Source organism: Glandiceps talaboti, chromosome 15 (genome assembly GCF_964340395.1).
Source record: "Glandiceps talaboti chromosome 15, keGlaTala1.1, whole genome shotgun sequence".
Classification (NCBI taxonomy): domain Eukaryota; kingdom Metazoa; phylum Hemichordata; class Enteropneusta; family Spengelidae; genus Glandiceps; species Glandiceps talaboti.
In genome coordinates this window covers 20,938,202-20,966,139 of record NC_135563.1, presented here as the reverse complement: position 1 = coordinate 20,966,139, position 27,938 = coordinate 20,938,202, and the positions used below count along the sequence as shown (strand labels likewise).

Genomic DNA, 27,938 nt, shown 5'->3' with positions numbered 1-27,938 from the left:
GTTTACTTATTTGCATGCACAACATTTAGTTTATGATTTCATGTTGAGCAAGACATGAAAAGAGACTCAAAACCACATTCTCGCAAACAAGAGTTGTTATTTCTCCTGTGACACAGCAAAATAACGCATCTTGGATGGTGTCGTAAAAGAGGCTGTGGTTTATGACGATGCAAAGCCATGGATCATGGATCACGGATAGCCTCTAGACAAGTTGGAAGTCTGTTCCATTAATTACATTAAAAGCAGATTCAAATTCTGCAATATCATCATGCTAAGATGACTGCTAGAACTAGTCTATGTTATAGATATTCATACCGATGGGAAGTCAGGTTTAATAATAATATAATATAATACATGTCAAGCCCTGTTGTAGGAAGACATAATCAATTAAGATCATCGATGATTCATTCTCTATCTCTTCCATCCTCTTCTCCACTGAATTCACATAACAGCAACTGAACACTAAAACTAACATCTATTTCCTAGTAAACAATTAGCAATTTCGAAAATTTGTAAAAATTCAGTCAGAAATGTGTTTATTGTAATTAGAAATAAAAGAAGCAAAAGTGACTTTATCCCTTTAATACAATGGCGATAAATGTATCTGGTACCTACCTACCTACCTATCTATCTATCTATCTATCACAAGACATAGAAGAAGACGATTTCTGGACATTGGGTTATCTTTTAACAATTTGTTAACATAGACAATCCATCTTATCCATGTCCTAAACCAATGACACATTTCCCCAAATTTTACTTAGGAAGAAATAGTATTGTTTTGGATAAAATAAGTAATTTAGGGACGATGAGAAAATGGTGCAGTGGAACATTTTCTTTCTTTTTTTTTAAATGTATGGAAGTAACTCAACAGACAATAAAACACCTTGACAAGATTTTATATGGTAGTGATAGATTTTGACTCAACTCTGTGTTACCACCATTTTGTTTTATTTCTGGTATAAGACATTATTATGGGTTGTGTGAAGCTGACAGTATCTTTATTAAGGGTGGTTCATGCAAGTAGGTAAAGGTGTCTGGGTTTCCCAGTCATGTCATTTTACCTTGGTTCACACACAAAAATGGTACAGTGTATGAAAGCTATGCCAGTTTTACCAGATTTTCGTATTTCTGTTACTGGGGTTTCTAAACCTTAGCTAACACACTGGCTGAGACACGACTCCATCTATCTGTTTACACCATGACTTTCTAGTTATTTCACCACCAAAACATTGTATACACCAGATTACAGTACTATCAAGTCTTGGTCATCAGCTGTGCTAGGATAATAAAGAATGGCTGATTACACAAAACCAATTTACAAGACTGGTACAGAAATACATTGAAGGGACAAGCTGTCACCTCACAATGAAAACAAAATTCAATGACATTTATCTGTGACTGACAGCAATGATGGCAAGCTAATACCATTGCTAGACGGTTTTTATTTGAAAAGCAAGAGATTGGGGACATGAAGGATTACTAGGGGCACATCAGGTGCTTTTTACTTGGGATCGTAAAGTGAACAAATACACTACGTACATTTAATAGATAAAATCATGGTATTCCACGTAGGCAATATTTCAATACCACCCAATACTATTCATCTACTGTATTGTGTGTTTAATTACAGTGATATTCCAAACAACCCATTTTCAATGGTAATTCTGCCACGATAGAATTTACCTATTTAATTACAAAGAATCTGCCTTTTGACTTGTGGTGGGAATTCTCTTCTCTCATTTCTTGCATCATACTGATGGCTTTATGATTACTATAATCCTTGGGAGTTTCATATTAATATGTAATGGAGATTTCTCCTGTCTAGCATATAATGTTCGCTGATGATGGAAGAGTGTGATTTCTCAAGGGAGGATACACAAGACAATGTTGAATAAGTCAGATATTTTCACCACCTTAAAAAGAGAGTTGGAATCTGGAGATCACACTTCTAATAATCCATACACGTCAGGCAATTCTCTGAAAGCTTTAGAATTTCACATCATTCATTCAGTATTAAAAAGTAAGGTTTCTACAAAACGGAAAGTTTTGATTGCTGTTCCAGAAATGTTGGAAATGGTACTAGGAAACATTGTAGTGAAAAACACCTGAAAGGTTTTAATAGTGAGTGTCTTTGAATCTTTGTACATGATCCGTAGGACTTGAAGATGTATGACATCACTGTGGAAGCTCTCTACAAGTACAATGAATACTGCAACCGCTGGGACAACTAGACAACGACTACGATTCAGATAAATAAAGTCAACTTCTACAAATACGTTGTGAGGCAGCGGAACAACTAGGACACGAGATATAAATGTACTTTTGTTGATAGTATGAAGTATGATGCATAGTTGATTATTGTTGAGTGTCGTCTAAAGTATCACACACTTGCTTTTATCCTTAAATGGGTTTTCTCCAGTAGGTGAAATGCCGGTTAGTAGCATGTCTTCAGCAGCATGTTGCTCACAGTATTGAGCTAATTCACCAGCAGCCTTGGATACCTTCATCCTCTCAATGTTAGCCTCTCTCCTCAGCTGTTCAACAGCCTTCTTCATTCCACTAGAAGACATGATAAGTTACCTATAAACAAGACAACAATAACAGCTATTGTAAACAAGACAACAATAAACATTGAAACAATGTTTGTATGATGGCAGTCATTTGAGTTTTACAGACATGCATTTCAAAGTTGTGTTGTTCTATACAATGCTATAGACTTGTCAAAAAAGACATTTGTAAATTGTACATTTTTTGTCAAATACATCATGCATGTACATCAAAATTTTCAACATTTTTTTATCTGACCTTGTATGATTTTTATTCCTTAGTAAAATCAATGTTATATAAGACTTTTATTTGGCATTCTAGGACCTTGGCATTCCAGGGTTTTCCGGGTGACTTGAAATTCCTGGACTTTTGAGTTCAAACTGTATGTGGCATTCCAGGACGTTCATGGAGTTTGCATGAGTGACTTGAAATTCCTGGACTTTCAAGGACTTTTCAGAAGAACCCATTTCTGAATTACATGTACATAAACATGAAGGAAAAGCTTGCATACATGTACATGTAGGCTCCGACAATATATTCTGACGAGACAGTACTGACTGACAGCATGCATTACGTTTTGAATTTAGCATGACCACTTGGCAGTTGGATGGGATGCAATATCTATGATGGCATGCTGATAAGATAGTACACCACTAACATGTAAAAAATAGAATATCTCATGAATATATGTATGTACGTTCAGTTGACAGAAGTACACTTTATACCTTGTCTAATCTGCAAAGTGTACAAAACCATCCTTTTACTTTTGCCGACTATCTGGTGCAGTCAACACCAGATAATAGATGCCTGATTTTGAACTGCATTTGTGTGTGATATTATTCCTGTCAAATTGACACTCGGTCTCAGCATAGTGACTTGTATTTTATCATAAATATCGTATGACATACCATCTGATAGAAATAACTGACATCTGATATACATGTACATATGCTTACCAACAGACAAGATATACAATTTCACATGAGGGTGTAAATGGCTGGCACAAACTTACACAAACTATTTTCCCTTCCACTTACAGGCCAAGCTTTTAAGAGCCACAACTACGTGATCAATCAATCTCATCTATTTATATTTCATGATATATTAATGGAGCTCTACATTTTTGCATCATGGTGAGTTTGCATGATTGGTATGCTGTGGTAAAGATACTACAGACACTACAGTACATGTGGCACCATGCCAGTTTGTGTGTACATGTATTTGCACATATTGAATCACAGTGATGGGGGGGGGGGGGGGGGGGGGGGGGGGGGCACTTCCACAGCTTCTCAATCTGGGAGTACATACATGTAATACTGGCGCTCTACTTTTGTATTCCAGTGAGTATTCCAGATATACAGTGGTAACGGTACTACAAACTACATGTAGCATCATATCAGTTTGTGTGTAACTTGTACACATATTGAACTACAGATCAGTGATGGACACTTTAACTTCTAAGAGTACAATATATACAGCAATACTGGGGTGGTGGTGGTGTGTGTGTGTGTGCTTATGTGCGTGCATGCATGTGTGTGTGTGTGTGTGTGTGTGTGTGTGTGTGTGTGTGTGTGTACAATTGTAATTTATGCATAATCTTTGTATAATTGTATCTTGTGAGATGCTAGCAATTTTATCATTTGCAACCCCCCCCCCCCCCCCCCCCACCCTGGGATTAATAAAGTAGCAATCATTAATTTCAACCTACAGTACTGGTATATAGTGATATATGGTGGCCTAGTTTCTGCAAGTATAGCACCCAAGTCCATGTACCTAATAGATTATTGATACTACCTAGTGCTACAGCTATAGTAATACTTAAATCATTGGATAATTTCCCAAAAAGCAGCACCAAGTTTATGTGGATAATAACCTAACCATTAAAATAATCTACTGTACATCTCAACTACTCTGCAAGATTAGATTTGGTCATGACAGACATCTGAACACTCTACAAGATTACAAGGAGTTAATCCAGATCTAAATCCTACATGCTACAAATATAGTAGTCAGTATTTTTTGTTTCACATGAAGAATAACTTTAATATGTTAATTCCATTCACTGAAACGCAGCCAGAAACTTGTCTTGGTGTCGCTATATTTGTACATGTATCTCAAGAAGATGTCCACACCCAAAGCACTTGTCATGGTGTTATTATCGCAAGAAGATCACCACACCCAGAGACTCACATTGGTGTTACTATCTCAAGAAGCTCTCCACACCCAGAGACTTGTCTTGGTGTTACAATCTCAAGAAGCTTTCTGCAATTTTGCAGAGAGCTTCTTGAGATGGTAACCCCAAGACAAGTCTTTAGACTAAACTGAAACCTACCATCACTACATGTACTCACTGCAAAATCTATAAGCATTGCATTCAAGCAAAACAAAATCACTGATTTGAAGACATTTTTTATTTCGACTACATGTACGATACAGTGGAAAGAAAGTTGTGCTCATGAACATATGTTAACAAAACTTACTAAGTGTATGACATTGGCAACTTTATTCTTGTAACAATGCTAATTTTAGTAATTACATCAGACACAAGACAAGTTTGTGCTCTATTAACTCACAAACCATATATCTAAAGCATTTAACAAAACTGAGTTTTGCCATCAAAGAGAGACGAAAGTTTATGTTTTGGACATTGACAATACATACAAGAAGACACACCATGATGACATGTACACGTGGGAACACCTCTAGACACTATTAGCCAAATTAGATGGTAATCTACCATATCCACTCTCTGGAGATGACATTGTATATATATATAGTAATTCTATCTCAGTGCCTCAAAACATTCAAGCTCTGTTTAATACAGAGTCTCTCAACAACAAGGCATACTTCTTTACTGGGTACAAACAAAGTTTGCCAGGAGTGACTTCTTCACATCAGCAAAATAAGAGTACTCGGAGATTACAGTTTGCATATTAGATGGCCAAGAATTGTTTCCTGCTATAAGGAAAATAATACAAAATAACATACAGAGTAGACCTCGTTTGTGGTTATGGCAGGCCTTCCAAGTAGCAGTACTAACACAGAGTAGGCTTAGTATTGGCAAGCCTTTTCAAAGGGAAATCACAGTGGCAGTACTAACACTCTCCTTACCATGTGCATGTGTCATGCTTCAAAAGTGTTCCACCTTCCTTGACCGTTTGTAATCTTTGAATGACAATATAATACTAATACTTTCACATATAAAGGGAAATGGCTGATCCCAACGTCCACATTGGTTAATCCCATGTCCATGAGTGTATTGCATAAATATAAACATGTCAAAGTACGTTCCAATGCCTGCTAATCATTTTATTGAAAAGTAAACCATTATGCAAATCATTTTATTGAAAAGTAAATCATTATGCAAATCATCATTTTATTGAAAAGTAAACTGTTATGCAAATCATTTTATTGAAAAATAAACCATTATGCAAATCATAATTTTGCTGAAAAGTAAACTATTATGCAAATCAGCATTTTATTGAAAAGTAAACCATTATGCAAATGATCTCTTTACTGAAAAGTAAACTGTTATGCAAATCATTTTATTGAAGAGTAAACCATTATGCAAATTAGTCATCCTTTTTGCAATCTAACCTGGGAAGGGCACTACCACTGTTTTACATTGTTTATACTGTTACACTGTTTTATACTACAATTTCACTTCATGTACAAATATGCAAATGTATATTACATTATACTGTCAACAGAAAAGTAGACATACAGTAAGATATTATTTTCTCTGCGATCCAATCATTTTTTGCAGCCATCTGACTTTTATCCTCTGCAGACATTTACCTTGATGAGGTAATTTACAAGGTAGTCATATGCATGAATCATTATAAAGTTGTTTTTAGTTTTTGTGTCTACCAATATAAATATGAAATAAAGGGTTGAGTTATCAATTGTAGATAAAATACAGTTGTTAGTGTACCCAGTCTACAGACTTTCACAGTTTCTATGGTTACCATGCATGTAGGATGTGTACACAGTAGGATGTCCACGCTAATTATAAGAATTGTGCACCTACAAATTTGATCACACTGTAACCCCCATTAAATGACAACATCAATTAGTATCTTGATATGTCATGTCAGTGTACAATGTGTATAAGCAAACACCTCAGCAGTTATGATGGATTTATATATGACTGTACAAATGTAGACTGTCTGTGCCAATAGTTTGCTTGGAATATACTCAGAATTCTACTGCTGGAAATACAATTGTACATAGACATACAAACTGATTTTTATCCTTCAAAACCATTCCCTAGTAATCCAGTTTTTCCTGCATTAGGACAAGTACTAGTACTTACCGGTATACTTTTAAAAATTAGTCAAAGCAAAATTTTACTTTAATAATCATAATTAGATTATTACGAAAGGAATTTATAATATTGCATTACATGCACCTAGGGTGACCCAAGCTAAGCCAACAAGTAATCTCCATCTTCATTCATGTAGCTTATAATTTGATAATAATATTGTTAATCAAATTTTGTGTGAAAATTGAATGTATGTGTAAATGTGTACTAAGGCCTAATAAAAAGTGTGTGTTTCTGGTTATGCTCACTTTAGAATAGGTGGGGTAGGTAGATTTTTTATTTTATTTTATTATAATTTTTTTTTAGGTGAATGTCCAGTTCATTTTTTCCATTTGTTTTACAAAGGGTCTGTGTTGTTTATTTCTTCTTATCAGATGTACAGCCTTTACAGATTTGAAGAACAGTTTAAAGAGTGTCTTTTTAAGTTGATGGCAGTTTCCCCATCCACTATTTTTGCATCCACTATTTCTCACGACTTCACAATTTTTGTAATTTTATTATTTTTTCTCTCGAATACAAAAAAAGCTTATGGTCTACAGTGAAAAACTAGGTGGGGTTGGGTAACTGGAACCAAACAATTATTTTTTAGGCCTAAGTGAAAACTGGACATTCTCTATACACAAGTACATGTACAGATATCTCCATACTGCAATAAACACCGAGATATACATACTGTATGTGTGTGTTGTATTTGTTTCAACGCAATTGACTGCACACATACAGATGTCTGCGTTACTACAATTTACTATAATACATTGAAGTGTAGATATGTGTTGTATTTGTTTCAAAGCATTTGACTACCACTGTCCTCTCTAATTGGACATATTCAGACAGAGATACATACATTGTACATTTTATATAATTCAATTTCTATTCATGTTTCAAGTGGGTAAATTGCCTTGATATGCATACACATAAACATTGTACATTATAATTCACCTGATATTGAGATATTGATAGTGTACAATATATAGATTTATATATTTAAAATTAAAGTAAACAGATCCATTTTGCAATGAACAATTTTGTACATTTGTTTACCGAACAATTTTGCAATAAACAATGTTTTACAAAGAGATGAGATATTCATCTTTTCATACAAACAAATACAAGGACACATACAAATTTTGTAATAATCATAAAATTCATCATAAATTTGCAACCCATATTTTCTTTCCACAAGTCACATACATGAATGTTATGCAAAAATCTAGAAATGATTTATGAAAATAGTGTGTATTGCATAAAAACATGAATTTTAAGTAGTGAACTCCTTGTAATAGTATAATTCCACACTGATGGATCCAGAATGACAGTATCATTATATACAGTATCATTCAATTTATCAGCTGTGTGGTTTGAACTTTGGTTTGCTCGTCAGTCCTTTCAATATGATTTGATGATTACTACTGTTACAAAAAGGTCATCACTTGGACTCACTGTCTCTGCTTCTCTACTTTCTGTCCCCTCGGGAGACACTCACTCTACAGTACTCTGTAGGTTGACACTGTCTTTGAATTAACACACAAATCTCATCGGGGAATTTGCAAAACTCATCATTTTGCTTCCTGAATCTGTCTTAGTCTGGGGGCCCATTTGTATTGAAGGCAGTTCCCAATATCTGCAATCTTACACTTGTGATTTTAGCCATCTTCACACTGGACGTTTTAACCATGTCCATGGTGCTGTCTTGATTCCAAGTAGTACAAAATGCATGTACTATATTTCCAATATGAGTGGCATTCTTGTGTCAATTCCTCAATGATACAGTATCAGTCTCTAAAGGTACGCCATGACGATGCACATTCACACTAATCTTGCTAGCAGTTACACCACAAGTAATGACCCAACCAAATACCAAGGCAATCAGTCTGGCGGTATTTCAGTTTAAGTCGTGCACATACCCACATACACCAACAGACAGACGGCACCATGCCTATAGCACCACTGAACATTATAGTTCAGTTGTGCTAAACAAGACCAAATAATGATACATGTACTAGCAGTAGAAGTGTAGCCAGTATGTTCAGCAGTACAACATGTATCTGATCTACAAAGATTGTACAACACAACATTCATTAACTACAGGTAAAAGTAATCACACAGAACATGTCATTGGAGGTCTTTCAGGATATTACAGGATTGATTGCTTATGAGCTTAGTTTAATTGGCAGGCACTACTGTAGTCTAGGAAAGTACTGAATTTGATTACTATCAACTTTAGAGAGTAATACTGGGACAACAAACAGAGGACTACAACTTTTAAGTAAAATTGAAATGGATGACGGAAATGTGCAGCTGTTCCAAATCACAGTTGAGTCAGTTAAGTTTGGCTGTAAACTGCTTTGAAGAAAGGAATCGCAAGGGAACAGTTTTTATAGCTATTACAGTAAATTAGATTCCAAACAGATAACCTTACTGTAGTAGGAAAACCTGAGTGAACCATAGCAAATACATTATGTACTTGATCAAGTACATTGAGATGGGTGATGTCACATCATTTGGTATGTATGTCATCGTTGTTAAATGAGGTTAAATGTAACCTCCAACAATGGTGACTGTATTCATGTCTATAATCATGGCAAGATTTTTTTCTTAAATTTCAGATATATTTTTTTTATAAACTTACATTTTGTACAATGTATACAGTACACCCTTTCAGCCAAACTTAGTTCATATAAAATTTGTCAAGGTAAAGGTTGGCATTGCAACAGCTAACCTAAAAGTGACATTTTACTGATTGAATTATGGTGATTGGTCACTATAATGTAATCTACATGTCCGGTAGATTCAATGTGATCTGAAAAAATGAGACTGCTCCTTCATCTTAAACACAAATTGTCAGACATGTACAAGAAGCATGATCCATTCCATTTGCAGTCTTGACATAATAGCAAGAAGTTTGGACAATTTAACTTTGATGAAACCATCTAATATGATTAATGCCACCCCCCCCCCCCACCCCTGACAATAAATGCCATAATGTATGCCTCTATTCTTGTTAGGAGCAATTCAAATTGAGGCTAGCGGTCTAAGATCGGATCTCCTTAAAAGTAGCTGATTTGAAGTCGGTTCACCTTGAAGGCAGCCATTTCAGACTGAGTCAATGCGACCTAAAATTCACCTTGAAGCTAGCCATTTGAGGTCAATTCACCTTGGAGGCACATGTAGCTGATTTGGATCATTTCACCTTGAAGCTAGACATTTGAGACAGAGTGAACTTGACCTACAATTCACCTTGAAGCTAGTCATCTGAGGTCAATTCACCTTGAAGGCACATGTAGCTGATTTGGATCATTTCACCTTGAAGCCAGCCATTTGAAACGGAGTGAACTTGACCTACAATTCACCTTGAAGCTAGCCATCTGAGGTCAATTTAACTATAAGCCAGTCATTGAGGTCAACGGGTATTTTATAGCTCAGGAAATGTCATTGGCAACTTAATAATTTCAAGTTTGATTACATGTACATGGCTATTAATAACTAGTAGTAGCACTGGGTTGACTCTGTATTACACATGTAACACCAGACTGGTAAATGTATCGGTACATGTACCAACACCCTCCAGTATGTTAGTCTAGGGCTAGCAAATGGTCAACACGTTACATGTACCACGGGCTGACAATGGGCTACCAAATTTGAAAAATACTCTTGCCCTATAATATACATGTATGTGCTAAATGCATTCTTACAGAACGAGAACTTAGACCATAACCTGTATTATATTATATCATGCTACTATGCGCCATTCTGATTGGATAATAACTGTGGTAAAATCCCATTTTACCACGGCTGGCAGTGGTAAAATGGGCCCCTAAACTAGCATATGAATAGTACATACAAGCTGAATGTGTTCGTTCTTATACCAATAAGTTAACACTTCCCCAGAGTAATAAGGTGTGTCAGGTATCCTGTACAATAGTTTGGGTTACAGTAGTCCAAATAATTCCACTGATGACCTTGCGATCGAAAGCAACGATCGATCAGTGGCTGCAACATCACTGATAAGGTACAAGTTCTCCCCATGCAACGAGCCGTCTCAGCGTCCTACTCTCGTTACGCGTTGAATCAAGCAACACCGATTCAACTTTTAACCATCAGTCAAGGTGCGTCAGGATTATTTCGAAACTGTACATTTTCAGGTTCGGTCAATGTTCAATTTGTTACCCATTAAATTAAAGTAGACTGTAACGTCGTGTCTCTGATTTACTGTCTCGCGCTTTCTCCGATTCAACGCCGAGACATCTATTTTTAGCAGTGTATAAGATTGTATTGTTCTTATGAAAATATCCAAACAAAATTGTTACTTTCTTTGACCTCTTGCCCCCTTTTCTTTGTTGCTAGTTTTCAACGCGTTTTCGTTATGTATTATATGATGTAAATAAAGTAATTTATCAATGCAATGCAATGCAGTGTATGGTTGTGTTCATGCAGTGTGTGTGGGGGCTACATGAACGTATCCACTCATTAAAATATGCTCGTTCCCGACGATCTATTACCGACGATCTTTTTCTGTACGTGCGAATTCGCCTTTTCGGGCATATAAATAACCACAGAATCACATTTAGAAGAAATATACACACATTTTGATATAATATAATAGCAATAACTCCCGCCGAAGGCGGGTATACACTCGAATTTGGTACAATTCGCTCCATATAGCACTCGCCATTCGGCTCGTGCTATATGTCGCGAATTGTACCAAAATCTCGTGTATACCCGCCTTCGGCGGGGGTTATTGCTTAAATGTACATGTGTCTGTGATACATGAATTCTTACAGAACTAGAACCTACAGTCGAGTGTAAGTTTCTCACCATACCTTCGTGCGAAATAAATGGATAACATATGTAAATTGTGCATGTACATGTAGGCTTTCAAATGGCATTTACTAATCTATATTATCAATTCAATGACAATATGTCCTGTCAGATTTTTAAAAGCACTATACAGTAATACATGTACAAATGTACATGTTATATTAAAACTGCTTGTGTAACCAGCTGTGATTTCCCATGCCAAGTTGATTTTATTCTCTAATGGATAAACTGTCCTCCTTCATAATCACAGACTACTAATACTAGCCTGTCTGTCTTCTAACTCTAATCACTCAGCTTTCCTAGCAACATCACGAATGTATCTACGCATGTATGTTATGCTTGATATACAATTACAAATAATGGATATTTCTTCATCATCAGCATTTGCAGGGCTTGAAAATTCAGTTCTATGCTTGGTACTCAGCTTTAGCCAAGTGAACTGTTTCACATACAATTCTCTATCAATTTTCATATCTAACAGTAACAGACAACCACCTCCTAAATTCAAAAGTCTACATGTACATACTAGTAGATATGTTTAGTAGTCTACATGTACATGCGTGACCTGGAATACAACTTATTTCCAGTGCTTCAGCTACAGTTTATAATAGATTTCCATTGGGCTTTATACAGAGTACCACATTGTAAATTTGGTAGTCTCGATACGATGTTTAGGAATCAATGTGTCCTGGAATACTGCTAATATGAATCCTGATTTGGATCCCAATGGAATTTTTGCGTCATTGGCTCCAAGATAGATTTCCTAATGAGAAAATGGCATAAACGTGCATACATCTTGTAACTATTCAAGTATACCTGTACATTTATCATTACTACATCATTTGTACTCACACCCAGGTGAATAAATATGGAGATAATTCATTGTGTAAGTTGAAGCACACTTACATTGTTATAAATTGCACAACAGTTTGAAGAACCACAAGTTACAAAAAAATGTATGTTCTTACTGTACGGCTTAGAGCTCCATTCAAACACACTACATGTACATTTATAAATACAAGGACCTTGCTAAGGAGAGTTGCTACACTAGGAAATTTTCAACATTTCTAGACAGACAAGTATTTTTCAAACACCCATCAGAACATTGCTTGGGCCATATAAAGGTAAAGCTGTGGTTCTGGTTGCATACATCATTTGTACTAGTACCTTTCAAAAATATATGATGGCATGATATGACTTGGAATTATTGACATTATTATCATATTTTAGTAACGGCATCATCATTTTGAATTGCTTTTTGTTTTAATTGCTTCCTGATTTTCACACCCTTCCATGTTTTTCTAAATCTCCAGAAACACAGTTTACAATTAATAGCTAAAAACTGTGCCAGGGTTGGGTAATTGGAATCATACAATTTGTTTAAACTGGCCTCACTGCAGTATACATTTTTGAACGCATTGATTTTTCCAGGTGGGGAGCTTTGCAAAGTTGCTCATTAACAATTAGTGGCTAAGTAACTTTACAATGTGCAAACAAATTAAATTATTTTCGGAATAATAAATTAATATTAAATTTGAGTGCAGGCTGATATATGTTCAAATACAATTCACATATCAATATTCATGTAACTTGCAACATAAAAGGAAGTACAATACATAGAATTGACAAATTGAATTGTCTACAGTCATGGCCAGAGTCTCTGAAATCAAGAGATCTGTCAGTCTCTGAAATCAACATGACTCAGCCTCTGAAATCAACATGACTCAGCCTCTGAAATCAAGAGAAGAGATAAATCATTCTCCGAAATCAAAGATAACAGTCAGTTGCTAAAATCAAGAGATAAGTCTCAGAAATCAAGAGATCAGTGTGATTGTCAGAGTCTACATTTTTGTCTTGCCACACAAGAAAGGTAGTATTACAATGTTACATGTTTTATATTAAACATGTCTAAATATTGAAAGACACAGACTGAGCACAGCTGTTATACTTACACGCACTCAAGAAAATATCAATCTACATCAAAGATTTAAAGCCAGCGTATATCTGATTGATTGAGAGTGGTAAACACAAGGATAGGTCAATATGCCCTAAAGATGAACTCTCCATCAGTCTCAGTCAATAGATGCCATTCAGCATTCAAGGCAACATTCACATCCCTATAAGGAATATCTACATTGTACAGTATCTTATATATTTTTCACAAATTCTTTGTTTCATCATCACACCACAAAATTATCCATGTCCATCTATATTATATGTCAACTGATTTTTTTATTGCAGAACAACATTGCTACAAACATGTATTTTCTTTTCCATCTTCAAAACTACTTGTAGCTGTGAATCCACATCAAGTATAATTCTTTTTATTTCTATAGTATATGTGCATTTTTTTTTTTTACAATTTTTAGAGAATCTGTAAAGTTCTGTTTTGCTAAGACAACTGTAATTACTGTGCTGTTTACTGTGCTGTTGAGACATGGTTAGCTGGTAGTACTAAATAGGTACACATTATATGGACTATATGTTAAACTCATGTTTCAAAGTGAAAAAGTCAACAACAACCAAACAGAATGATACAATTGTACAACATTGACCACAATGACACAAAGTAATGTTATGAAGGCAATCCAACACTCACTATATACATGTATTTCCTACCATCTTTCAATCACCAAACTTTGAGTTCTTGAAAATGTAGCTTTTAGTACATATGTAAGAGAAATGCTCCAGAACATGACACGTCAGCTAACCCCTTTCTACTTTCTGTCGGAGGCCACTTCAGTGCTTCCTTTGAGGCCCCATTCCTGATAATGGGACCAACATAGTACATTCCTCCACACGTCAATAAATCGTATTTTCAAATTTGAACATTTATACACCATTCTGGAGCTGCATAAAATTCGCATGCTGTATTAGTACAGTACCGTAATCTGAATAGATCTCCTGGCACTATCAAGTACAGTGGCTATAAAACGCAGTAAGAACTATTAAATTGATTGAATTATGCTACTTGTGTTGTTCATGCTATCAAAGACAACATTTAGTTCTTTCAAGGAGTGCAGTTAAGCACCAATATTAATAATTCACATGTTCCATATCGCACGTTATTTTTTTCTTCTTAAAACGTCAGTTTTAATATGTTGTCTATAATTGACACTGTGGAAAACGTATCACTGTAATCTGACCCTTTACTCAATAATTCTAAAGGTTGTGAAAGCATTAAGCAATTCTTTATCAAACCACTGACGCTAAAATTTGACTCATTACACCATAATTCCGGTGGTTTTGACAGCATTAAGAAATTCTTTACCAAAGTAAAGCTAAGTTTTGACATGCACAAATTTGATTGACAGAGGACTTAGCCACTATAAAATTTCATTGGCAACCATATTGCAATTGAATGCACACAGTTTTCTCTATTTGCTGACCCAAAACTGCACTGATTGAAAGCATTGTCACGATCTAGATGTATCATTCAGTAACATATGCCACTTCATATTCTCATCAATTTATTCAAACCACTAGTTTTGATATATAATAAGTCAGCCAGCTATTTATGACTGGGGCTTAATCAGTGATACAAATTTCCATATAGTACATGAATCTTATCGGCTTTGACAGCTGAATGAATGGAAGTAAGTAATGAAGTAAATGAGTGTCACTCGTAACTGTGACTCTGTGAAGCTCCTTTCACATACAATTTACTATATCTACTGTACACATTGGGAGATACATGAGATGTATGCTTGGTTCAATTTCAATCATGGTAGTGCATGATTACATTATAAAATCCAGTTCAGTTCCAACAATATTATTGAGACTGGAAATCTACAATAAACTACACTAGTGGTTGAGCCTTGAGTTTTCTACAAAAATCATGGCTGTGTCTATTCCTTTCACACTGGTTATGTGAATTTCATTGTATCTTAAAAATCACAGTTGTGTCTATTCCTTTCATGCTGGTCATGTGAATTTCATTGTATCTAAAAAATCACAGTTGTGTCAATTCCTTTCACACTGGTCATATGAATTTCATCGTATCTTAAAAATCACAGTTGTGTCTATTCCTTTCACACTGGTCATGTGAATTTCATCGTATCTTAAAAATCACAGTTGTGTCTATTCCTTTCACACTGGTCATGTGAATTTCATTGTATCTTAAAAATCACAGTTGTGTCTATTCCTTTCATGCTGGTCATGTGAATTTCATTGTATCTTGAAAATCACAGTTGTGTCTATTCATTTCACACTGGTCATGTGAATTTCATTGTATCTTGCAATCAGTTATGTCAATTCCTTTCATGCTGGTCATGTGAATTTCATTGTAAGATAGACACAAACTAAAATTATTGTGGCAACATGTTGATACAACAACAGTGATAAGCTACTGAATGGATGTTGTTTAATTATAGTCTCAGTAGGGAGTTCATGTTCCATGTACTTGTAGTGTAGTGTTTTGGGACTTGGTGAATAAAATCACACAACAGAGGAACCGCTATCACATACTTGTGTAATCTACCACATTGAAGAACTATAGATTTAGTTTGCAGCTATCTTAGAAAGCAAAAGAATCGATTACCAGTGTCGTAATATACTACTATACGAAGGTTGTCGTAAAGAGAACAAACATCACTTTCACTGTGAATAACCACATGTACAAGTAAAAGTAGTAGCAGTGACACTTCCATTGAAATGCATGTGTACACTATTTTTTACCCGGGACATAGGATGATCTAGAGAGATGTCTTACACTACACTTCATGATGAACAGAATGGATGAATGTTCAGATTTGACAACAGCTACATGTATATGTATCAAGGTACAAAAATGTAGTATTACATGTACATGTCAAGATCATCCAAGAGTTCGACATGAAAAGATAACAAACTATAACATACATTATAGATGTACACGTTACTTGTATAGTGTAATGTACAAGTCTAGCGCATCAGACAGCTAAAGATAATAAATTAGACTGGCAATATGTGAACACATACAACTTTCAGTGTGCCGAGTCTATAATATGCATCATGTATATCACCAACAGTTAGATACATGTACATGTACCAAACTAGTGTGTAATAAACTATTCCATGATTTGAAACACTGCATATTGGTTCAATTTCATTCAAGATATACATGTAATACAATATATGTGTACATATTACCAGATTTTAAAGCCAGACATGAACAGGACTACATGTATCTCCATTTATGGCAGATGAGAGACACAAACTAGACTGTCTCCAATCACCAACAATATGGCAAAGGAGTCGTGCATACAATTATTCAAAGACTACATTTCCAACAATATGGAAATGTGTCAATGTGATTAAAGGAAAACGATGGAGTGATTCCCATTGCATTACTTGATCATAATAGTGGATTACAGGAACCCTGAATTGGACATATGCACCTGTGTTATAATATAATATATATTCGTGGTTGAATAATGAATATTCATGAGCAATGTTTTACACTGAGGGGATCAGGCACTAAAAAGTCATGAATACTCATTTTCAGTTATGAAGATATCCTTTCTGCTGATTCCCATGATGTACTGGCCCACAAAAAAGATACCCTACATATACAGGCACAAGATCAACCAATCCGATTAAAATTTGATGTTGTGAAAGCAGGTAGATGTCTTTATTTACCTCTATTTCCATCGTTTTTTGACATTTGTTTTGTTCTATGTGATCTCCGCCATCCCACATCTTACCCAGTGTAATAGACAATCCTGTTTGAATCTCAAGGAATTTGTAAGGTTTCTACAGTCAATCAGCACGTTTCTTTCAAAATCATTCACAGAGTCTCCGTACGTGCTGACCTTTACGTGTTGTGTAAGGGTAGTTTGTCTGCTTGTTTTTTTCCATTTATCCAGTGTGCGCAGCTGCCAACGTAACGCTCATTTTGATTGGCTACTTGAAAGCACATGATCCTTGAGATTCAAACAGGATTGTCTATTAAACTGGGTTAGATTGGGATGGCAGCGATCACCCGGAACAAAACAAAGGTCGCAACACGATAGAAATAGAGGTAAATAAAGAAATCTAGCCACTTTCACATTAGATTTTAATCAGACTGAAGATCAATTTGATGTTTCTCTGAAATCGCAAGTAATTGTAGGTGATGTAATATCATGAAATGACTCTCAAGAATGCATAATGATAGTTTATGCAAATGTTTTTATTTCCTGGAGTAATGTTCCCGGGAAGCAGGGTTCCCAAACACTTATTAGTATATAATGTACGGGAAACTACATATACATGTATGCCAGTTTTACCTGGTTTCCTGTTTCTGATACTGGGTTCCCATCCTTAGCAAATACAAATGTATTTGTACTGTGAATGTTCATGGATGGAGGTATTCCGATCTGTTCTGTACATGTATGTATACATGTACCTGCACTCTCATTATAGGAACACAGCCACAAGGCATAGTAATACACATAGTAGTTACATCTCAAGATACACTGAAAATGCATCTAGTAGGTTTACACCTAGAGTCAAATTAGTCTTGCTTACCATTACTTCTACATGTAATTCATGGTTGATGTTTCTAAGTTCCCTGTTGAAATCTTTATGCACCTGAAATATTTACCCATTAAACCTGTTAACTTTTCCAATTTAACATACATCTACATGGAATTGAGAATTCTTCAGTCAATATGTGTTGAGTTTTATTACTGAATTATATATTGTCTGACCCCTGGGGTCATTACTGCATAGTAATGACGTCAGTTACACATCACAACATATTTGTCTCTGATTAGCCCATAGTCTACCAAGGTTATATAGCAGATGATTTATTCATTCTTACAGCCCATTCATTACACTTGTAAACACATTCTGCTTTATCCCATGAATCCCAGTAATCTAAGACTGTGCTTAATTTGAAATTAATGTTAACTCTACAAAAATGCACCAACCTATGGCCTTGGGCTTGATTAGGAAATGTCTTTAGCAATCAATGTAAGGTACATTGGTAAACTATTGATGGCATAGACTAGCTGTTCTAATTCTAATAAATTGTTCAATCTAACTACTATATCATGACATCATAATTGAGTTAGATTTCCCTCTCTAACCTGCATACAGAAGGCAATCACTTCTGATTAAAAAAACTCTGGTGAAAAATGAGACATGCTTCATACAATAAGTCTTGCCTTTTGACAAACTTTAACACCTTACAACAAATTGTCTATTTCATTACTGCAATACCAAGAGTTTTCTGGCTTCAATGAGTAATATAGAGGATCTGTCATCTCATCCATCCTAGGTTCATTAAATTGACCTTTGACCTGACACATACATACACATTAGTCATATAACTGTATTGGTGATTCTGATGATAGGTTTCAGCTTTATATTATCTCTGTCTGCACATAACATAATTCAATGACAGCCTGGTAGTGATAAAGAGATTGGAAAAAATCTACAAATCTGTTTTACAAAAATGAATAACATCCAATTGAATTATTTTTATTTCTATTTCATTTGTGAAGTCACAATATTGCAGTAGAATGGTAAATGTGCCTGTGTAATTGGAAGATACAAGAATCCTGAAAAGTGCTGTCATGTTTGGTTTCAGTAGATTGCCTTCACTAATGTAATTCCTTGTATAAATCAAATCCAACCATGCATGCAGCCTAAAGGCCCATGTAGAACATTTTTGAAATAAAACACAATTTCCAATATAAACAAATTGGTTTATTCTTAGCACTGTGTTGTTGGATATCACCTAAACATCAAAATGTAACACACTTTAATATAATTTGTATTATTGTTCACATTACAAATTCAAAATTGCTTCACGCCAAACTTCCATGTACAGCATGTATTACATAATATGTAGTAGCCTATTGGGTACCATTTATTAACTTGTACATTTTCCTTAGATTCTGCCTTGAGGTGCATGTATCTCTGGCCTCTACATCAGCTATGTGCTATATGCAAGTCATACATGTAAGGTCCTGGTCTACTACAGTTGTATTAAAGTCGAGTGTCAATATCTTTTAATCATAGTACAGAGGCTAAATTGCCCACCAGTTTATCCAGACAACTTTTTAACATCTGTACTATTGGTAATGTAAGTACAAATTGTACATTGGTAATCATTCTGAATGATGTTACAAATTCTCATCCAAGCGGTCTTCAACTTGGATGATACACCTACAAATGTACATGTACAGCGTTTTTGCTAAGGTTGGTCACTAGGTAAAATCTACCGTGGTTTCCATGTCATTTTACCTAGCTGGGTCTCCTACCAGTGTTTTTGCTACGGGTGGTAACTAGGTAAAATCTACCAGGGTTCCCCCCATGTCATTTTACCTGGGTCTCCTACCAGTGTTTTTGCTAAGGGCAGTAACTAGGTTAAATCTAGCAGGGTTCCCATGTCACTTTACCTGGGTTCCCAAACAAAAGTATGATAGATTCTATGTGGATACACTGCCATTTTTACCCCTTTCTGTCCCCAACCTTAGCAAAAACACTGATGTACATAATACATGTAACATGATCACGATTCAGAGTAGATTACCTGTAACATATTAAAACCACAGTTTCCATTAAGATTTGTATGACATTTATATCATGATTCTATTACCACACACTATAGCCTTGATCTAGAAATAGTAACTCTATTTTGATGTGTTAATTCATCATAACATTATAAAATTACTATACTACTACACTACTTTTCTACTGAGGCCAATTAAAAATAAAAATTTTGTCATTCCAATTAAATTACCCCAGTACCTTGCTATTCCTGCTTACGTTAAATATTTCATTCACTTTTGAGGAAGACTGAATATTATGTTGCGACTGCGAGAAATTAAAAAAAGTAGTGCAATAAATAAGATGTGTCGACTCCAAAAACATTCCACAGAATTATCAAATATGTAATATACATGTGTAAATGTTTATATATCATGTCTACTTTTCACAGAAATATGTACATGTATGTGTGCAATAAACTGTATACATGTATAATCTTTGGCCCCAGTATCCAACTCATCAAAGACTAGCAGTGCCATACATACTGTGTGTCACAACTAATCAGCATCATAATGTGGACATGTACATCTGAACACTTGAGACAGGAGCAGTTCATTAGCCTGCAATGTAGCTTGCAAGTTGATGGTTGTCTACATGATGAGCTACTTGTTATTTGGCATTGGAAAATACCAAATATCTAGCTTCCAGAGGTGATTCCTGACACATTGATAGTGATTTTATACCATCAAACACATGTGTACACTGATAATGTACTGTGCTACACATATATATCTTCATATATGTACTATACAATGTACATGTAGGTAGTTTGAAAATGGGTGTGAACAGTGAACAAGAGCAGGGTCTGAGAGTGAATTTTTATTGATTTGGAAGTAATTACGATTTGTTAAAACAAAGTGACATCTGTGTGTGACATGATTTATCTCAGACTCATGGTTGGCATCAACATTATACAAACGTATTGTAATTTATATCCACTCCATAGCTGGGGATATCATCAAAAATTCTTGAACTAACATTAGTTTACGTACAACACAATTTTCCAGTATTGACATACTAGAAAAATACTGACTGACGTTCATTCATTTTCATTAAAATTTCAGTGAAAAATAAATATTTTGTTAATCACACTAAATCAGCCAAGCATATCTTAGTTACATGATCTTATAAATATGAATGTTACTCTTTTGTTATGCACCCACAGATTCAAAAACGTCTGGGCAGCATCGTTTAACAAAACTGACATTCACTATACGAGAGATCGAATATCCATCCCATCACCACACGACTCGCCATAATAAGGTGGGGTCACCGTCCATAGCAAATCGCCATCTTGGATACCACGACAGCTCATCTCGCTGGAAAGTTTGATATTATTTCATAGTTCCTGGGGCTCATGAAACTTTCCACACAAAACAAACACCGGAAACTGATTACAGTATTTTGAAAGACAGTCGATGAGGGTGTATTATGAAACTACAGTCGCATGCATGTACGTCGTTTCTCACGACCATCTTTTGTTTGAATTCGATAATGTTGTCATGAGTAAATTGCAAGCTGCAGTCAGACGCTAGTTTCGACTAGTATGATGTACTAGGCATGTTAGATAATTATCTATCCTTACCTGTCGATTATTCCTTTCCTAAACAATGAAAGTAAGTACTTCCACCGATATCTGTCTCCAAACTGCGAGTATTTTATCCTCTCCCAGCGCCGTTTACCCTTCAGTCTCCTCAGTCTTCAAATGAGTAATCATGAAATTTGCATATCTATAGGCGTCGCACTCGTTGAGGGCGCTGTTACATTCCAAGATTTCCGATTCCATCGTACTACTGAGCTGTGTGTCTATATTATATATATATATATATATATATATATATATATATATATATATATATATATATATATATATATATATATATATATATATATATATATATATATATATATATATATATATATATATATATATATATATATATATATACATAGTTTTGGTAGTACTGGAACTCTTTCTTGGTTGTAACTCGGAATTTCACGCATGGTGCGATCATAACGGGTAACAAATAATACTAAGGTATACTTTCATCGTACATCTTTTACTCTAATATTAATTATAAATAATATCACACATCAGTGTGATATATTAAAAAAATTGAAATCACGAAAACTGAAACAAGTACCGTCTGGCTTGACAAAAATCTTAACAATGCTACATTTTATCATCTTGCTCAACAAATATCTCTGTTGGTAAGATTTAATAAAATGTAGCAGTGTTAGCGAGATTTTTGTCAAGCCATTTTGTTTCAGGTTAAGTGATTTTAATATCTTGTTTTCCCAAACTTGTTTTTTGTACAAAGAGAATTAATTGTAATAGTTCCCAACACACTGTGGTGATAAGGGATGTTTTGTCCAATTTAGTAAACAAACAATTGCTCCTAGACATTTCTTACATATATATATATATATATATATATATATATATATATATATATATATATATATATATATATATATATATATATATATATATATTGTTACGGTAGAAATTACCAAAATAGAAATAAAGTGAAGTATACGCCATGGAGTTTGAAGAAAGGAATTTTACTGCAACCTCAAAAATTAATTAACTACTTACACAAATAAATGGCTAAGAATGAAATAAAGTTTACAAGTATTACTACTAAATAAATAACTAATACCTTGCTTGGTCGAGAGCACAGTGTAATCAAAAGTTGCTGTAATTTCGAGGGTTCGCCGCAGAACAGTCTTGATAAGTGTCAATGAGTTCGAAGGAGTTCACAGTATAGTTCAGTTGCACGATAGATTTAGTCCGAAAATTGTCTACGTTAGAAGGCTACACATGTACAGTTGACTGACGTGGCAATATGCAAATACATCGACGAGGCAAAATTGTACCTTTTTCCATCCAGCACTTCAGAGCCGTAAGCTTCAACTTTTACCAACTTTCAGCACTTTTCCTCAGCCTTGCACTCCGCTATTCATTTCAGGCTTTCATCCTTCAAGTACTCAGATTCTAATGGCTATCTCCCTTCACGTCTTGTCCACTCGGATGTTTCCAGTCTCTGCTGAAATCTCGAGCTGTACTCTCTTATATAGTGACTTAACATCTGGCTAAAGTATTTGCATCTTGCATTCCAGGAACAGCTTCACCTGGGCGAATGAGGGCGCTGTCAAATGTGACCTACTTTGAACATGTAACGCATACCCTCATTAATTTAAATACGTCCTCTCGACCAAGACATCTCTCTCGACCAAGCTCGTTAAGTTAATTTTAAATAAATACATTTACAAAATATGGGCATCATAACACCTCCCCTTTAAAAAAAAAGGTTTGAATGTAATGAAACCCTGTCAAATTATCTGGTACTAGCTTTGTCAAATGAGTTTTCATACTATTCTTAAATTTACAAAATACACTCAAATTATTGGAATTATTTGTCGCACTTAACAATCTCTTCTTAACTACTTAACGCACTATGCATATTCAACTCTTGACAAATGCATCTTGACAACTTTCAGACCATACAAACTTACTATCCTTCTTAAGTAAACTAGTCAACGAATTAGCAATAATTGCAAAATTTGGACAATAGCGTCGGTAGTAACCGACCATACCCAAAAATCTCATTAGCTCTTTCTTATTTCTCGGCACAGGAAAATTTACAATTCCTTCAACCTTGGCATGTACAGGTCTAGTTTGACCTTGACCTACAATGTGACCTAGATATGTGACAGTGGCGTGACAAAATTCACTCTTAGCTAGGTTTACTGTTAACTTGGCTTCAGATAAACGTTCAAAAAACTTGCGTAATCGTTGCAAGTGCTGTTGCCAAGTGTCACTATGCACACTCACGTCATCAACAAATCCTCCACATCCCTCCAAATTTGCAATTACACGATTTATTAAGCGTTGGAAAGTGGCAGGGGCGTTCTTCATACCAAATGGCATGACTTTATACTCGTATAACCCATCTGGGGTCACAAACGCTGACACCTCTCTCGGTCTATCGGTGAGTGGAATTTGCCAATAACCCTTCAATAAATCGAATTTGCTCACAAATTTTGCATTTCCTATTTTGTCGATGCAATCATCAATTCTAGGGAGAGGATAGGAGTCTGTTTTAGACAGAGTATTGACTCGGCGATAGTCGGTACAAAACCGATAACAATTTCCTGGCTTTGGCACAAGCACGCATGGAGAACTCCACGCACTATAGCTAGGTTCTATGATGTCATTATCTAACATATATTTAACTTCATTTCTTAGATGTTCTAGCTTCATAGGATTCATCCGATAAGGATGTTGTTTAACAGGGGTTGCATTGCCAACATCCACATCATGACATATTTTATCTGTTTTCTCTGGAACATCGGAAAATAAATGCTTAAACTCTAGTATGAGATTTTTCAATTCTTCACTTCGTTCTCTACTTAGATGAGAAAGTTTAGTGTCTAAATCAGCAAGAATATCGGAATTCTTCAATTTGAAATCACAGTCAACACCCTGACCCTCAGACTGACTATCTTCTTCGTCATCATTGTGATCACTTAGCTGGGTGGTGACTGTGGATGACACAGACTTACTTTTACTATTCTCATCTCTTTCTACATACTCCTTTAACATATTAATGTGACATAATTGACTTTCTTTACGCCTCCCTGGAGTCTTAACAATATAATTCACATCATTAATCTTAGACTTGATTTCATATGGACCATAGTATCGAGCTTGTAATGGATGTCCAGGAATGGGGAAAAGCACTAAAACTCTATCACCTGGTTTAAAGACTCTATTCCTGGCATCTTTATCATACCATTTCTTCATTTTCATCTGACTCCCTTTTAGATTTTCTCTAGCTACATCACATGCTCTAGTGAGTCTCTCTTTGAATCCAGAGACATAATCTAAAAGATTTATTTCACTTTCTTCACACAACCACTTTTCTTGCAGTAACTTTAAAGGACCTCGGACCGAATGGCCGAACACTAGTTCAAATGGGCTAAAACCCAATGATTCCTGAACTGTTTCCCTTGCTGCAAACAACACTAAATGGACTCCCTCATCCCAATCTTTCTCATTTTCGAAACAATACGTGCGAATCATATTTTTCAAAGTCTGATGGAAGCGCTCAAGTGCCCCTTGGGATTCCGGATGATAAGCACTAGACTTGTATTGTTCAATGCCCAACTGATGAAGGACCTGTTGAAACAGATTTGACATGAAATTTGATCCTTGATCTGACTGCACAGACTTTGGAAGACCTACTAGAGTGAAAAATTTAGTCAGAGCTTTCACTATTCTTTGAGCATTAATACTTCTAAGTGGGATAGCCTCAGGAAATCGAGTAGATGCACACATTATGGTCAGCAAATACTCATTTCCTGACTTTGTCTTTGGTAATGGTCCCACACAGTCGATTAACACTCTACTAAATGCTTCAGAAAAGGCGGGAATTGGCTTTAGTGGGGCGACTGGAATCTTTTGATTAGGTTTGCCTACCACTTGACACGCATGGCATGATCTACAGTACTTAGCCACATCCTGTCTCAATTTTGGCCAATAGAAATGATTTAAAATCTTATTATAAGTCTTATTGACTCCTAGGTGTCCACTCATGAGGCTATCATGGGCCAAACTTAATATATCCCTGCGATACAATTTAGGCACTACTATTTGATTGACAATTCTCCATTCGTCGCTAACTAGTGCATCTGGAGGTCGCCATTTTCTCATCAATAAACCATCCTTTTTATAATAACACACAGGGACTGTATCTACTTCCTTTAAGGATATTGACCTCTTACTTAATTCAATAAGTTCAGGATCCCTCTCCTGTTCTCTAATCAGTCGATCACGACTTAAGGGCTCTTCTTTTACCTGTTTATCACCCAATAAAGGTACATCAGCCTGATTTGAGGCTTTGTAACCAGTATTTAAAGGAAAATGACATCCATCATTCAGCCTAGAAAGAAATGTATCCTCTAGCCCTATTTCTAAGTCACGTCCTTTTTCATTAATTGGCATGTCCTCATTAATAGTCTCCTTTGAAACTTTACTCATGGCCCTTGTTACAGCACATGCAGGGAAAATTTCGGCTTCCTGATCACCATTTGAATCCTCCAAACAAGGCTGTTTAGTTACAATAGGATCGGGGAATACTTTCCCCCCCGCTAAATCATTTCCTAACAACATGGAAACGCCCTCTACGGGTAATTTAGACCTTACACCCACTTTCACTTGTCCTGAAACTAAGTTAGATTTCAAGTTTATAATATGAAGGGGAACGCTAATGAAGCCTAACTCTACACCCTTTATTAACACATCTGCTTTTGCAGAGCTCATTTCTGATAAAGGTAAAACACCTTCTAATATTAGGGTTTGAGAAGCAGCAGTGTCACGTAGTATCTTAATAGAATGCAAATTAGCCTCGTCTCCTATCATAGACACGTACCCTTCGAAAATGAATGGCTTAAATTCTTCCATCACATCTTGAGACATGGACTTTTCCATTTCTCTCCCTTCAACTCTCAGCGGCTTAAGTTGCCTGTTACGCCCTTCAGCGACTGTGCAAGCAATGGGGTAAGATTTAGCATTCTTCTCTTTTTTCTGTAGAAACCAACATTCAGAAATAAGATGGCCCTTCTTTTTACAATAGGCACATGTGGGTACCGTCTTAAACATTCTCTCCTTACTTTTCTCAGAAGAATTAGAATCAGAAGCTTTCCTTTTCTCTGAAGAATCTGATCTAGGTTTTTCCTCGTGAGATTTACTATAATATGGAGATCTGTAATTAGACTTAGTAGGATTACTCTTAACATAATTTAGTTTATGGGTAAGAGCGTAATCATCAGCCATAATTGCTACTTCATGTACTACATCTACTTTATGTTCATCTAAATGTGTCTTTATGTCAGTATGTACACATTGTTTGAACTCCTCGATTAACATGAGTTGCCTAAGCTTATCGAAACTCTTATCTATTCCTTTTGACGATAACCATCTATCAAATAATCTTTCCTTCTCTCTTGCAAATTCTACATGTGTTTGGTCATTCAACTTTCGGATATTTCTGAACCTTTGCCTGTAGGCCTCTGGCACTAACTCATAAGACTTTAGAATTGCGTCTTTGACCAAGTCATAATCACTACTTTGCTCAAGGGGTAGGGCTGAAAAAGCTTCACGGGCCCTTCCAATCAAAACACTTTGCAATAGCAATGTCCAAACTTCCTTCGGCCACTTTAAGCTAGCTGCAATCTTTTCAAAGTGTTGAAAATATCCATCTACTTCCCTTTCTTGAAACTGGGGAACAAGTCGTATATGCTTTGCCACATCGAAGTTATTTTCAGTACTGAATAAAGGTGTGACACGATCCGACACATTTCCCATTTCCATTGCTTTTAACTTCAATTCTTTTTCTATTTGCATCTTCATTTCCATCTCTCTGGATTTAAACTCCATTTCTAATTGTTTCAACCTAAACTCGTGTTCTAATTGCTGCAACTTCACGATATCACCCTCACGTGCACTATGTCTTTCTAAAATCTTATCCAAGACATCCGGTTGAAACTTCCCCTTATCTACTAAAGCTTTGATAATGACATTTCTCACTTCATCCTTTTTCATAGACTGCTTAACCGCAAGTGCCAGGTGTTGACCCAGTACTAGTAACTCTTGTTTTCTCAACTTTTCAAACTCCTCGAAGGAGGGATTCTCCATAAACGCCTCAGCTTCGAACTCCAT

The 27,938-nt window shown here is 35.6% G+C and overlaps 1 protein-coding gene and 1 pseudogene across 2 annotated transcripts; both read right to left on the bottom strand.

Annotated features, from left to right (window-relative positions):
- Positions 1–1,222: 1,222 nt before the first annotated feature.
- Positions 1,223–21,925, bottom strand: LOC144446979 (guanine nucleotide-binding protein G(I)/G(S)/G(O) subunit gamma-7 pseudogene; annotated as a pseudogene). The gene is made up of 2 exons (XR_013481983.1): positions 21,798–21,925; positions 1,223–2,583 (listed from the first exon to the last, which is right to left on the bottom strand). The product of XR_013481983.1 is annotated as a guanine nucleotide-binding protein G(I)/G(S)/G(O) subunit gamma-7 pseudogene (transcript).
- Positions 21,926–23,681: 1,756 nt separating this feature from the next.
- Positions 23,682–27,938, bottom strand: LOC144446331 (uncharacterized). The gene has a single exon (XM_078136078.1). It carries the CDS (start codon positions 27,936–27,938, stop codon positions 23,682–23,684), a length of 4,257 nt encoding a protein of 1,418 aa, XP_077992204.1.

Coding starts and splice junctions, on each gene's coding strand:
- LOC144446331 (XM_078136078.1), bottom strand. CDS start 27,938: ATGGAGTTCGAAGCTGAGGCGTTTATGGAGAATCCCTCCTTCGAGGAG.